General features: G+C 35.7%; 3 protein-coding genes across 12 annotated transcripts in view; 2 read left to right on the forward strand and 1 right to left on the reverse strand.

Moving 5' to 3' along the window:
* Positions 1–746, reverse strand: part of LOC107690934 (protein transport protein Sec24C-like) — a 21651-nt gene extending 20905 nt beyond the window's left edge. For all 4 annotated transcript variants that reach the window (XM_016489366.1, XM_016489365.1, XM_016489364.1 and 1 more), the window contains exon 1: positions 583–746. In XM_016489366.1, coding sequence (XP_016344852.1) covers positions 583–587 — 5 coding nt within the window. In that variant the 5' untranslated portion in view covers positions 588–746. The remainder of the gene's footprint in view (positions 1–582) is intronic.
* A 564-nt stretch (positions 747–1310) lies between these two features.
* Positions 1311–5608, forward strand: LOC107690936 (charged multivesicular body protein 6-like). The gene is made up of 8 exons (XM_016489367.1): positions 1311–1649; positions 1904–2013; positions 2114–2201; positions 2326–2412; positions 2514–2579; positions 4747–4827; positions 4924–4993; positions 5074–5608. Exons 1-8 carry the CDS (start codon positions 1587–1589, stop codon positions 5121–5123), a joined length of 615 nt encoding a protein of 204 aa, XP_016344853.1. The 5' UTR covers positions 1311–1586; the 3' UTR covers positions 5124–5608.
* A 6205-nt stretch (positions 5609–11813) lies between these two features.
* The window catches only part of LOC107690938 (brain-specific angiogenesis inhibitor 1-associated protein 2-like), a 60863-nt gene continuing 57142 nt past the window's right edge, over positions 11814–15534 (forward strand). For all 7 annotated transcript variants that reach the window (XM_016489376.1, XM_016489371.1, XM_016489370.1 and 4 more), the window contains exon 1: positions 11814–12058. In XM_016489376.1, the coding sequence (XP_016344862.1) occupies positions 11987–12058 (72 nt within the window). In that variant the 5' untranslated portion in view covers positions 11814–11986. The remainder of the gene's footprint in view (positions 12059–15534) is intronic.

Below are 15534 nucleotides of genomic sequence, written 5' to 3' on the forward strand. Positions count from 1 at the left end.
AAATTGTGGCCATATCGTCCATCCCTAACCAAGAGCTTGTAACACTCCAAAGAGAAAGAAAAAATTTAACTCGCATCTAATGACCCCTTTAAGACACTCGAAGTTGAAATGTCAATCAAGAAGTTGATAAACAAAATCATAACTGTCAAGCAGATGCATTGCAGCAACGACACATCTACTATTAAAACTGAATAATATACTACGGAGTCATTAAGTTACACCACACATTAGGCTTTAATAACTGACTTCATGTTTAAAATCACCGAGTGGCGTATGAGGACATTAAATCCACTCACTCAAACCTCTTGCTAAGCTAATTTGGGATGTTTATCGTTTCTGGTTATCAAAACAGAATCATGAAATGACCCACTGGGTCTGCCAACACGCATCTCACCTTAATAAGCCCTTATATCGTATGAATTACAGCAACATGCGTCACTTTAATGTATTAAATATGAAATTTAAACTTCTAAATGACTCAACGCTGCGGCTCGCGTTGAATGTGCTAAGCTAAGCTAACAGTGACAGGAAAAGAAATAACCACATAAAAAGACAAATATCAAGCGCCAATTGACAGCTCACCTCATAAACAGCTCGATGAGTTAACGAACGATTTGTCAGGACGCCGTTCCGGTTCTAAATGCCGGTAAACGCGATAGGGCTGCCGTTCTTTCACGGAAAGAGAGCAGCGAGACGGACGTTTAATCCCTTCCTCACCCGCACCGGAAGAACTGAGAATGTATGCCACGTCCACATCCGGTTATGATAAAATAGTAGTTGACGATGGAAGACTTTCACTTTTTGGAAAAATAAAACGGTGGCCTACAATAAGTTTTTTTAGAGCGTTATCAGTACCTTAATTGCTATCTGACCTGAAAGAACAGCTTAGTAAATTAGTCTGTAAAAAAAAAAAGAGAACGCTTTAGTGGATGTATTAGCATACTTTTATTTTGCACTAAATCTAACCATTAAAGATATTTGGAATATTTGATTTGCCGCTTACCCAGACTTTTTTTTATATTAAGCAAACCAATCTACCTTTGGAACACCTTTAATAATTTTAAATTTTCAGAATATTGTAATAATAATAATAATAATGATTTATAACAATACAATTTATTGTTTATTATTATTATTATTCCTCAGTGTAGGTATATGGGGAAAACAAGTGGTTTCCAAATGACTTTTATTTTTATTATGACTTTTATTATGACTTTTATAAGTACAGAACTTCAGGTATGTTAAACATATAGTAACATATGGAAATAATGACCAAGGACGGAGATATGTGTTTAATTTTCTAAGGAGGACTGGACTGGAAGGACAAATTTAATTAAGATATAGTAAGTTAAAGTGAGACAGCAGATGGCAGTAATGCAACACTATGGATGCCAACTGCTGTAAAACTCCAATGAAGAAGAAGAACTTCCGGTTGGCAGTGTTGCTTGCTGTTTTCTTCCACACCGCTTAGACTTCAGTGGTTCTGTTATGGACTGACAGATACGCGGCCTGTGGAATTAACATCTTCTCAATCTTAGAAACACCACCCCTGTCTGGACAGATAGTGGCGGGGATGCGGCATCGACATGGGAAATCTTTTCGGGAAAAAGAAAGCAACTCGGGTGACCGAGCAGGACAAAGCTGTGCTGGTGTGTTAGACAGCTGCTAACTGGCTAATCATTCTAATGAGAGAAGTTACTGTATATATATATACACGCTTGATAGTCTCATAATGGTGGGTTTTACTGTACCACCGGGGATCCATGCTGATGCTGACTGTCGAATGGACTCCGAAAGTGATAGTGCAGTGTTGTGTTGTATAATGTAGCTATAGGAACATTACTGTGCATTTTGTCCTTTTTTATTATTAAATTTTTCTGTATTATTATTTGTGTGTGAGTAGCAACTGAAGCAGCAGAGAGATAAACTGAAGCAGTATCAGAAGAAGATCACGCTTCAGATGGAGAAAGAGCGACAGCTGGCCAAACAGTTATTAAAAGATGGAAAGAAAGAGTGAGTGTGATCCTGTCTGTCCTCTTGTTCCCTGTAGAACTAGAAGGTCTAGTTTCCAAAACAAGGAGAATCTCCTTCATAATATTTTGTGTTTGTTCAGGAAAGCACTCCTACTCCTCAAGAAGAAACGCTACCAGGAACAGTTATTGGACAAAACTGAAAATCAGATAAGCAACCTGGAGCGAATGGTAAATACAACAGATCTTTGAGAATATTTTATATGATAGGCGTTGCACCATATTCTGCATTTTTTTAGCTTGTCTGCTAAAATTATTCATGAATATCACATCTAGAACTATTTTTCTTTTACAGGTACAAGATATTGAATTTGCACAAATAGAGATGAAAGTCATTGAAGGACTGAAAGTTGGCAATGACTGCCTGAAGAAAATGCATGAGGTACATAATGAGAAATTTTATATATTCTTGTTAAAGCTTGGTACAATATGATGAATTTAACATGCACACAATTGTATCTTTATTCTGTTTCCTCTAAACAGATGCTGTCCATAGAGGAGGTGGAAAAGATCATGGATGAAACACAAGATGCCATTGAGTATCAGAAGGTAAACTTAACTTTTCACATTCAGTAGAACTTATAAGACTCTTTATGGGAATACATACAGATATACAACAGGGTCCAAAGAAAATACTACTTTGGGGTATGTTTTCATTACAAATTATAATGTCAACATAAAAATTTGAGTAAAAAGCTGAATTGAAACGTTAATAAAAATATTTGGTATGTCCCAAAACATCTGACTCTAAAGAGTTCATATGATCAGTATCACAAATGTATTAATTTGTACATTTCATTAGTGCCTTAGTAATAGTAATAATTCTTCAGTTCACATAATTTTTTACATTTAAATTTTTTTTTTTAATTCTAACACTTCCATATATACAGTTGAAGACAAAATTATTAGCCCCCTATAAAATGTTTCATTATTTTTTAAATAATTCCCAAGTGCTGTTTAACAGAGAGAAGATTTTTTCAGCACAGCATTTCTAAACATAATAGTCCAGATTTGTTGGTCTCCTGGCATAAACTCTGGTCTTCAGTGATTTTCTATTGGATTCAGATCAGTCAAGGACGTTCACTTTGCTCATTTGGAGGTAGTTCTACACCAGAAATGAGGTATGCTTTGGGTCGCTATCATGCTGGAAGACACGATGTCGACCCAAACCGTGTTTTGTTGCAGATTGCCTGAGGTTGTCTTTCAAAATCTTCTCGTTGTCTTCCATTTTCATGATTCCTTTGACCCTGACGAGATTCCCAGTTCCAAACGTACTGAAACATCCCCACAGCATTATACTCCCACTGCCATGTTTCACTCTGGTGATGGTGTTCTTTGGGTTGAGCACGCGTCCCTTCTTACTCCAAACATAGGCAACATCTCTATGGCCAAAGAGCTCTACTTTTGTCTCATCTGACCAAAGGACACGTTTCTAGTATACATAGTTTTTCCTCCAGGTTGTCCTTCAAAATTCAGTCTAGCTTGGAGGTATCTCTTCTTCAGAAGAGGAGTTTTTCTTGGGCGGCAACCTCACAGTCCATTCCTGTGCGGGCCTCTAGTGACCATCTTCATTGAGACATCAGTCCCAGACTTGACTAAATCATTCACTAGTGTCTTGGCAGTTGTTATTGGGTCTCAATAGTTTTCTTTACAAAGTTTTTGAAATCTTTCGCTTCCTGCCTGTTCTCCACTGTGTGGGTCTCTTCAAACTTCTTGATAATACTTCTCACGGCTGTTCTTGACACTTGAAACTTCTTTGATAAACGTGTATATGCTTCTCCTCCTTTGTGAGCATTAACAATTCTTTTTCTCAAGTCTAAACAATTTTTTTTGTCTTTGCCATGATGACAGTACATATTATGTTACTAGTTGTTTTGAAAGATACTAATCCTCAGCTTAGAGTGTAATTTAAAGGCTTAGAGGATTAATTAGGTTAATTAGGCAAGTTAGGTTAGTTAGGCAAGTCATTGAACAACAGTGGTTTGTTCCGTAGCCAATCGAACAGATAATTTCTTAAGAGGGCTAATAATGTTGACCTTAGCAATTTATTTTTTTATTTTTTAAATAATTATTTTATTCCAGGCAAATAAAATTTTGTCTTCAACTGTAAATGAAAAAAAGTTTTCTACACTGTAAAAAATTTTTTTTTCCCAAGTTGTAAATAAAACAGGGATTATTGGAGTATGTTTAACAATAAAATACCATTGTGGTCTTTTTACTAAATTTTTTATTTAAAAATAGTTTCGAAAAAAATTTCAGTGTACTGTAGGGATGTGAGATTTTTCTTAAGATTGTCTCCTTAGATTGTTATGTGCAACACAATCTTTCACTGATCTTTATTTGAGCACATGGCAGAAAAAGTTTTTGACTGACACCTGCTGATTTCAGAACCACATACTTGCATGCTTCTCATTGTTTTTACCATATCTTTTTAGGCAGGAATAGTAAGAGTAGTATGTGATTCAGAATTCAGCAGTTCACTTTGCCTAATCATTTTAAAATAAAAAAAAGTCTAAAGATGAGCGGCCATAAAGGCTGTAATAATCTTTTTCAATCTACACCACAAGCACTACATCCTTCAATCTAGAGGAACTGAGAGGCAGCTGGAGCTCTCTCACAGACATGCTGCATCTCTCCTGTGTGCTTGTTGTTGTTTCAGTCTTGTGTGTACTATGTAGTGTTTTTTTCTCATCCCTGGTTGTCTGTGTGTGTGCAGCAAATTGATGAGATGCTGGCAGGATCTCTGACCCAGGAGGATGAGGAGGCTGTGCTAGCAGAGCTGGAGGCCATCACTCAGGTGTGTACATGAGCACTCTCTTGACAGCCCTTGTTACTGATGTTGTGTCAGCTGCTGTGATTTCATCTATTGTATACATGTCCTGTGTGTGCTCAGGGAGAAGCTGACCTTGAACTTCCTGAGGTGCCTGAAGAAGAACTACCAGAGGTTCCAGAGCAAGAGCCAGGTCTGTGTTTTCTTCTTCTCTATTTCTGAAATAAATGCACAGTATGCAAATGCTAAGAAAACCTTTTTGTAATGTTTCAGTGCGGGAGAAGGTAAAAAAGGAGCCAGAGCGAGAGATGTTGGCAGTGTAAATACAAATCTATCATACCTCCATGTCTGCTCTTGAGCCGTTCCACTGGAGACCACAAGGGCTTATCCCAAACAAAACTCTGGGGAGTGACTGACAGTCCTCCCCTTCGTACATGTCGAAGACCTACAACCATGCCATTTTTTAAAAATTGTATATACACTGCATATTGTATACCATTTAGTTTAGATGATTATTCTGAAATACTCTTTAACAGTGCCTGGTCTTTCTAATCACCCTACAGTTTTGTCTGATCTATCATACTGTATATCAAAAGCGTATCATGTCAATGCCTGTACATTTCTAATGCATGCATCACTTTTATTATAACAATCTCTGTTTAAAATGATTCCGAAACATTAGTGTTTTAAATACACCATGTTTTGTCATAAACAACACAAAACTGAATCATTTAAATTATGAACTCCAGTATGTCCAGTATAAACTTTTCAATGTGCTGAAAGATGTCATTAAAAACTACAACTATGACAAGCCTGGTTTAAGTAGTAAAAAACTGATTATAAATCGAAAAATAGACATCATTGAGGGAAAGGTTACAAAACCACTAGTGTACACTTATTGAGAGGAAAATAGTCAAGTCCTTATTCAAGTTCAAGTTCAAGTCTGCTTTATTGTCAATTCTTCCACATGTACAGCACATACACACAGAGAATTGAAATTGCGTTACTCTCAGACCCTTGGTGCATACAGATAACACTAACAGTAGAACATAAATACAGATATACAGATTAAGTATAAAATACAACTATACAAATATACAAATAAGGTAAAATGTAAAAAAATATATAAAAAAATATATATAAAGCAGCACACGGCACATGGCAGATAGAGTGCAAACCAGTGAAGTAAACAACAGTGCAGATATAATGATTTGTAGTGCAAAAAGAGCTTATTTAGACTGATTTAAAGTGACTGTGTGTGTGTATTTGGGAGGGGGGAGTGGGAGAGTCCGTCAGAGTTCAGTGGTGCGTGGGGCAAAAGAGGGGAGGGGGGGCAAGGTCGGGAGGGAGTTCAGCTTCCTGACTCCTGGCTTACTGCATTATGCTGCACATAAACTGTTTTGTTTTTATGCAGCATACATAAGATACAAGGACATGAGCTATACAAGCAAAACTAATGACATTGGAACCCTAAATATTGTTTTTCTGTCATAGTTTAGTTTGTGACTAATGCACTGATTTATTTGAACTTGAGGTCTTATCAATTTTTTACATGTTAGCTCTCTGATTTCTGTCAATTCACTGTTCAGAAAGAACATTAGTTTATGGTTTTGGTCTATCTTCCTTGTTTTATTTTGTAGTTCTGCAACAATAAATTTCATGCAATCATTTTTCATCACTGTTGTGCCTGCAAGAAAATGAGTTCATGTAGCGACCACTAGGCAGCAGTGTCACGCAAGCTGTGTTGGGTACAAGTCTGATTGGCTGAATCATATGGTTTGCTTTACTGCAGGTAGTTATCATGCATTTCATAAAATGAACTTAGATATATCAAATCTTAATTAAGTTAACGAAAATTCAAAATGAGATCTCTTTAATATCTCATATATAAATTGACATTATATACTACCATTTAAAAGTTTAGGGTCAGTATGATTTTTAAGAATGTTGTTTTTTGTTTATTTTTTTAGCAAAGATGCATTAAATTAATCAAAAGTGACAGTACTGTAAATACTTTGGTTACAAAAATAATATTTCAAATAAATTCTGTTTTTTATTTCTATTTTTCAAAGAATCCTGAAAAATATTTTGCAGCACAGTTGTTTTCAACACTGATAATACAAAAAAGATAAAAAATCAGCATATTAGAATTTCTGAACGATTATGTGACACTGAAGATTCAATTCTTCCATCACAGGAATAAATTGCATTTTTAAAAATTAAAATAGAAAATGCTCATTTTAGATTGTAATAATATTTCACAATATTACTGTTTTTACGGTATTTTAAATCAATTGAATGCAGCCTTGGTGAGCATAAGTGACTTCTTTAAAAAACATTTTTGACCCCAAACATTTGTGTAATATCTTTGGGATCAACGTTTTTTAAATTTTTAATTCATTAATTTAAATTCAATTTGAGATTTACAGCTAAATGCATACCCCAGGTAACCAGTTACTGAGTATTTCACTAGTGTGCAGATTTTCATGAGCAAGCCTATGTTAGACCATTTTTTGAAAGGTATTGATCTAAAATTAAGTACCTGTATTGCTTAGTTGGAAGTCCATTGTCTGGAACCAGCCGGTTTGAGCTGTGGGGCTGCTACGGTGACCGAGAAGTGCAAAACAAATCACAATTCTGAAAACAAAATAACAAATTACAAACGCAAATGCAAGTCTAAATAACAAAATAACAATTCAGAAAACATAAGTCAGAAAACACAATGACAAATTCGAAAACAAAATAACAAGTCAGAAAACACAACGACAAATCTTTACGATGTGATACGAGATTTGAAAAGGGAGAAAAAAAAAGTTCGGCAAAAGGCAAGATCGAACCCGGGTCGATCCTGTCAAAAAGCCAACAACACACGCTTATCCATCTGCACCACTGGAGCTGATGTTATACAGCCACTTTTAACTAAATGTAAATATACACTCCATATTTTTTATTCCATAGTAAGGGCAATTCATACAATACATTTAAACTGAGCTACTTTAATACCATCTCCGAACTTTCTACCACGACTCTGCTGTTCTTCGGCTGGTTCTTCCTGTATACGTTGATTGACAGATGTCTCGTCCAGTCAGCGGTGAGTAATCCCAAACCAATGGCACTGTCTCAAACTATACCTACCTCTTCCGGTTTGTCTGATTTGTCATTGTGTTTTCTGACTTGTTAATTTGTTTTCGGATTTGTCGTTATGTTTTCTGACTTATTTTGTTTTCGGATTTGTCATTGTGTTTTCTGACTTGTTAATTTGTTTTCGGATTTGTCGTTATGTTTTCTGACTTATTTTGTTTTCGGATTTGTCATTGTGTTTTCTGACTTGTTAATTTGTTTTCGGATTTGTCGTTATGTTTTCTGACTTATTTTGTTTTCGGATTTGTCATTGTGTTTTCTGACTTGTTATAATGTTTTCTGAATTGTTGTTGTGCTTTCTGAATTGTTATTTTGTTTTTTAGACTTGCATTTGCGTTTGTAATTTGTTATTTTGTTTTCAGAATTGTGATTTGTTTTGCACTTCTCGGTCACCGTAGGCTGCTCTTATCTTGCCTGACACAAAGCACTATGGGAGAGGGCGGCTGCCCCATGAGTCTGAATGGCTCCACCAGAGCTCAATGTGAAGCAGTTTCATACTGTTACATTGTTAGACAAATGACTTTGACCAGTGAACAAGGGAATGCATGTAGAAGACAGAAACTGAGCTTCCTAAAAACAGTAAATGGAAGATATCCTACATAATATTATACATACATATTATGTTTTAAATCCTTCATTTTTTTTTTACTTTAAAATCTATATTGAAATATGGAGCAGTTTCTCACGTCATCTCATTTTAATTAAATTACAATTTCCTTCCCTCATCCCACATTTAAAGTGAGTTTTCCATGTTTTCACACTGAAAGCTTCTCTTAATCACATCCAGCTGTTCTAAAGAGATGCTGGATTTAGGTGTCTGTATTGATCTCTGTTTTGCTTTGTTGCTTTTTATTTACCCTTTACATTTGGTCTTGATAGATTCAGTAGATAAGACCTCCACTGTGATGCGAAATCAATCGATGTGGCCTCTAGACGGAAGCATCTCTAATGTTATACACATTTGTCAGGAACCTCCATGAGTTGTATATGTGCAGCTGGCTGAAAAAGAAACAAAGAAAGGAAATTGTCCATTGTATTGGATTTCTTGACCTTTGCAATCAAGGAGCACACAAACCATTAAATACAGTTTACTCTCTCGCTTGACCTTTAAAACAGGGGTGCTCAGTCCTGCTCTTCGGGATCTACCTTCCTGCGGAGATCAGCTCTAGTTGTAATCAACACAGTCTTAAATAATCAAGGTTTTGGGGTTCATTTGAAAATGACGTGCAGGTGTGCTGGAACAAAGTTTAAAAGACTTATCATTCAGAAAATATTGTCGATAACTGTATTGACACTAGGCTATCGGATGAGATTAATGGAGCTGAATAATGCTGCTATTGTCTCCTTTATAGCTGAAATTAAAGTTGTTTCAGAATTGATTAACTTTCCAACATTGACACTGTTATTTTCCTGTTTATTACTATGAAGCTGCTTTGAAACAATCTGTGTTGTATAAAGTGCTATATAAATATGTGACTTTGCATTATGTTCGATTTCTAGGTACGATTTTGATGGAGCGGGTCAAATTGACCCTAACTGCATTCAATGCAATTCCCTAAATATCATATTATTAAAAACAAGAAGGAATCAGGAATGAACGGAACAATTTTAATATCAGTATTTGTCACACAGTACAAACAATTAATATTAAAAAGTATGATTTTTTAAAATGTGTTTAACCACATTTTTTAACCCCTTAACTGTTACCGTTCCGCTGGCAGAAGTTTACTTCTATATTACTATATTCTATAATACTATATTACAGTTAAATCCTAATCTAATCATGACAACCTATATATTGTTGGAAAGGTCTAAGACACCTAAATAGATATTTTACCACTGTTTTTTGTTACAAATTATGTGGTAACAGTAATAGAATAATTTATGACAAGAGTGCACCTCAAAACATATACATCATAATAGGAGTTCTGACCTTTGTCACAAAAATTATTTTTTCCCTATCACGTTTTAGTAATCACTTTAAAATGTTTTAAAGTAGGGTCAGTTGTAAATGAGAAAAAGTCACAAAATATCAAGAATAAAATCACAGGTTAACTGGTATTTCCGACAGCTCAAAAAAAGAGTCAAATTGACCCAGAACATAATACAAGGGTTAAATAATATGACCAAATTTTGAATAAATATTCTTGTACACTCACAGTATTCAGTGGGCGATACGTTTTGTGGTCGATCAGTGTGGGTTTTTCAATGGTAGAGTCGTATATGATTACATTGTCTGCCCTCAATCCTATGTATATGATAGTACAGTGAGGGAGAGTGCAGCAGGGGAACTGTGTTGGTGGTGTGGGTAGGAGCTGCTGAGAGATAGGCTACATAAAGGAATCCCTGCCTACATCACAGTCAGGCACAGACCCACGCATGAATTGCGCAGTGCCCACTGCTGTACTCATCTCATCTGATCCTCCTCCAGTCCTTGGGTGATAGTTGCACTAAGAGTGATGTAGTGATGATGATGCTGGGAATACAACCATAAAGCAATGTTTCTCAAAACAACAAAAGACATCATCTATCCTTTGATTTACATATAGTTTTGTAATTTTTTTACACAAAAATGTACTATTAAATGTCTCTAATAAGTCGTTTATAAAATATTAAGAAATTAATAGATGAGTAAATGATGTATTTTCTTATAATTTCGTTTTAACATCCTCTCCTTTCAATTTAAGTTTTTTGTATGGCGTTTTCACGATACGTATTATTCCACAGATAAATATTAACTATTAAATATTATTAATTCGTACTTTCTAGTAATAATGAATCTTTTAAGCGAACGAATCGTTCGAATTTATTTCCTCTTTTTTTTGTTGTTCAGTGAAGTCACACCTTTTTTGCGTGAACAAATAGCATTCGAGTGCAGGTTGCAAAGGAGAATTTCATTGGTTGAACCTACAATTTCACTGAACGGGTCACTGTTTTGAGCCTGAACGAAACTAATTTGTGAAAGAACTGAATGTATCTTGTCTGGTTTATGAGCGAGGGTTAATTTGCCGTCAGATTGAAAAAATAACGTTTTTCGTTCAGTTCGTCGAGTCATCATTTACAGTAATGAATAAAATAATTGTGTGAATAAAAAGACTCATGACTGTACACAATTTAAATGACATAAAAATCTAATTTAATTTTAGATTTATAATTACTATTTAATAACTGAATTAAGCTATTACTGTGGATTATTTTCTATAGCTTGTTTAAATGAATGTCCTCCTGATGAATAAAATTAAGAAAAGATAGGTTTGCTTTGCTCATATATATCAGTGAAACATATGAGTTTTTCAGTAAACTTGTAGGCACGAAAATTTTAAAGGATAATGACTTGTTTTAGTGAGGGTTAGGGTTTTAAACTCGGTGTTTTTTACAGAATCGGTTCAATGAATGATTCAATGATTCGCTCATTGTCGCCACCTACTGGCGAACGATGTAAGCTGAAGAATGTGAATGGATCTTTTTAGTGAACGGGGTACGGGGATTCAAAGGTTCAGTTTATTGAAATGAATAAAAATCCCCCCACTAAAGAGTGGGTTCAAGAATCCAAACGTTAAGGAAACAGACTGTTCCTGACATCCCTCAACACAGCTTAGCGTCGCGCCAAACTTGAACCTTATTACGACAACAGTAGCTATACACTGCAAGCACGCGACACAATGTTGTAGTAAATGATCTCACGTCCGCAGCTCTGTCACTGTCCCCGTTCTGTGGTCACGCGAAAGCTCCTATTATAACCAAGGAGGCTCTTCCGTCGCGTCGCGCCGCTCGCTCGCTCGCTCGCAGCGTAGAAGGTGAAAGAGGAGAGGCGGAGTCCGTTTGAATAGCAACCGCAGCTCCAGTGACGAGGATAAACGCGTACTGTGGATTCCCGCCACTCCGGCGGCTGCGCGTGGGCATCAGTGAGAGAGTTCCATATAAAAGCTCCCGCATCCTCCTCTGTCTCTGACACTCTCTGTTTGAATGATACAGTGTCTCCTCCTCTCCTCCTCCTGTGTTTTCTCGGAAACATTTTCCTGCCGTATAAATTCAATTGTCGTCTATGGTTCTGACTCAAGCTTCCAAAATGTCCCGGACCGATGAGGTGCACCGTATAACGGAGAATGTCTATAAGGTGAGTTTCATTATTATTGCCTTATAGTTGTATATTTATATTTTTCTGCATTAATTATATTCTATGTTTTCTGTGGCAGATTTATTAATTCATGGTGTAAACTTAATACAAAATTTAAATGTAAAGGCTTTCTTTTTAAAAGTTGGTTGCTGATGAATAACTTGCTTTAAAGGGACAGTTCACTCAGAAATGAACATTCTGTCATCGTTTACTCACCCTCATGCTGTTCCAAACGTGTCACTTTCTTTTCTGGGACACAAGCTGAAATCGTAGGCAGTATATGACGGACTGACAGCCTCTGTCACCAATCACTTATTGCATTTTTGTAAGTAGGCCTACAATATAAGTGAATGGGGACTGAGACTTATTAAGACAGAATTTAGATTTTGCAGTGAACTATCCCTTTAAATAATGCAAACTAGAGGCTCATGTAATTAAAAGCAGAAATAGCTGGTTTCAGTGTAGAACCAGTTTAGCCAAATACTTGAATCTGTCCTGGGACACGTGAGTTTCGGGTGCCTAGTCTGATTTCATCACTTGTATGTGTAGAGAATAAAAACATTTCAAGAGTTTACTTCTGTACATTTCCTCTAGTTCTTTAGTCTTGTAGTTCCTTCATTTTTGGAATTTGTTAAAAGCTTAATTGATAACTGTTTGCCCTGGCTTTGAAGGTGTTAGTGTGAGTGTGTTTGTAACCATGGATTTGTTTAGCTCTAAATGAGTTCTCGGTTGGTAATGTGGTATGAAACTGGTTGTGTAAAACAGATGGAGCATATCTGAGTCCCATCAGGAAAGAGTGACTAATGCACTTCCATGGATCCCCACTGCACACGCATACGAACGTCGTTTACTTCTTTTCTCTGCCAGCATTTCCCTCGTGAGCTCACGTCTGTTGTAGCGTACCTCTTTGAAACCACCTGACTCACCAAACTAAACCTTGGTGGCTGCTGAGACTGACCCAGTGAAGCGTGTTAGTTCAATCCTGCAGACATCTGTTAAGAGACTTTAATGTTTAGGCTGTTAATTCCAACCCATGGAGCTAATATCCTTGGCTAGAGAATGAAGGGACACTATTATTACTTGGACAGGGGCGGCGTTTTTCTGAGCTTTTAAGTTTTCTTTGGGGTCAGAGGAAAACTGCAGGGAACAGAGTGTTTTTGCCTGAAACCAAATGTGCTTTAAGGCGATATTTGAATGTGATATGTGAAAATGAGACATCATGGCATATGCAAGACATTTCATATATGGGATGACAAATATCATGCACTCTTAAAAATAAAGTATAAAGTATAAAATAAACAAAGAACCTTCTATCGCCACAAAGAAACTTTTGTGAAACAGAAAGGTTCTTTGGATGTTAAAGGTTCTTTATGGAACCATTTAGACAAAAAAGTTCTTCTATGACATCGTGAAACACCTTTATTTTTAAGAGTGTGCACATTATCAGTCTATGTTTTTAGATGAAAAAGGGGAAGATTTTCTTCATTTTAAATATCCTTTTACTTTTTTTTTTAATTAACAGTAAATAACATGAGGTAATAAAATTGTATGTATTATCATTAAATTAATATTAAAACAATATAATATATAATTTTTCTATATTATATAATATAGCCTAGTCTGAAAGTGTAAAATAGTTTAAAAAGATAATAAATAGGTTTAGATGAACTATGCATGTCACACTGCATGTTATATAATTTTTTTTATATTAGAAAATATATGATAATATATATTTTAAAATGCTTGTTAGTGCTTTTTTGGAGTCAAGTTAAACAATGAACTTTAAACTATGACTTTCCATGACAGAGTTGGCTGCTTACCATTTAGCCCAAAGTGTGTGTATATATATATATATATATATATATATATACAGTTTATATATATATATATTTTTATTTATTTTTTTTTATGTGTGCGCTAGCATACATATACTATGATATGTATAGTATGGTATATAATTGCAGGCTTTAGAAAAAAAAACGTGATTAGTCAAACATGTGCCTGTGTGTTAATAAGGAAATGGAAACCACATTTGACAGGAGTGCATACAGTATGTAAACTAACAGGAATGTTGCTCTAACTTGGAAAGGCTCTTGTGAGGTTGAAGTCAAAACGAGGTCATGATAATATCTGAAGAAGGAAGTTCGTTGCCTTGTACTGTAAGTCTTTCTTTGAATGTGGAGATACATTTTTCATGAGCTTATAGAAAAGTTGTGTAACCGGGCAAAAGAAAAGCTTTAGTTTAATAACTGGGCGTTTCTTGACCACATAATCCTTCTTCAGGATTATTTTGCATGCATTAGTATTATCTTCTTGTCGAAGGCAGAAGTTTTAGAGTATTTACAGTGAAACCATTTCCAATATTATGACCTTTGATAAAAATCTTTTTTGACATTTTCCTGCTGGATTGTACTTGATTGATTGTTTTAGGATTAACTAAAGACATCAAGCATATGTATTTCCAATGTTCTCTCATAGATAGGATGATTGTAAGTAGGATGAAGCCATAGAATTCACTACCTCAAAACCTATATTAAGACACTTTAGAAAGTAATCAGTGGTAGCCAGCTCAAAGAAAAATTAATTTAAACCTCTGTGGATCATTATTTCAATGTCCTGTAGTATTGGAACTCAAGTCATGACCAATGTTACCTCTAGCTTTGAGCATTGAGGTCGTTTTGTCCTTTCACACTCTTAAGTGGGAGGATATTCATTCCTCATTGGGTCTCTTGGCTTCTTTAGGCTCTGTGATTTGTATAATTATGGGTATTGTGAGGCCACAGTGGGGTTCTCTATTATAAGAAATAAAGAGACAGCGGAGGCAGCGGAGCGATAAACTGCACTCACAGATAGAAGAATGAAGTAGTGGGCCATTTGACAGCATCAGGCATCATCTTTCACATCAGCGGTTCTCAACTGGAGGGTCGTGACCCAGAAATGCTGGTCTGTTCTGTCACAGACAGCAGGACAAAAATGCAAATCATAAAATACAATGTAAGGTTATCATTCATTGTTGAGATGGCAAAATAAATGGGCTTATCAGCTTTTAAAAGGGCAGAGGAAATGGTCCCTGTATCTTTAGTTGTTGACATCAAAGGTTGAGAGTCTGGTAAAACTCTACAGCAGGGGTGTCAAACCCAGCTCCTGGACACCCACAGTCCTGCAGAGTTTAGCTCCAACACAACAACCTGCTTCAACACATCTACCTTCAGTTTTAAAGTAATCCTAAAAACCTTGATTATCTGGTTCAGGTGTTTTAATTAAACTCTGCAGGGCTGTGGTCTTCCAGGAACTGGGTTTGACATTCCTGCTCTATAGTATTTTGTAGTGATGTAACTGAAATTTTGGCAACCAATAATAAAAAAATATATATATACATAAAAAAAAAAATGTATAAACTTACAAATGTATAAATTTCCTAGTCTGTTTAGCCGATTAATGTCAACATTTTGTTGATAGGCCATTGAAAACAATGA

The sequence above is a fragment of the Sinocyclocheilus anshuiensis genome, unplaced genomic scaffold (assembly GCF_001515605.1).
Source record: "Sinocyclocheilus anshuiensis isolate Anshui unplaced genomic scaffold, SAMN03320099.WGS_v1.1 scaffold1885, whole genome shotgun sequence".
In the NCBI taxonomy this organism is placed as follows: domain Eukaryota; kingdom Metazoa; phylum Chordata; class Actinopteri; order Cypriniformes; family Cyprinidae; genus Sinocyclocheilus; species Sinocyclocheilus anshuiensis.

Excerpts from the sequence above, each read along its gene's own strand:
- LOC107690936 (XM_016489367.1), top strand. The coding sequence starts at position 1,587 with ATGGGAAATCTTTTCGGGAAAAAGAAAGCAACTCGGGTGACCGAGCAG. Across the intron at positions 1,650-1,903 it reads AGCAGGACAAAGCTGTGCTG|CAACTGAAGCAGCAGAGAGA; the intron begins GTGTGTTAGACA and ends GTGTGTGAGTAG. Across the intron at positions 2,580-4,746 it reads ATGCCATTGAGTATCAGAAG|CAAATTGATGAGATGCTGGC; the intron begins GTAAACTTAACT and ends GTGTGTGTGCAG.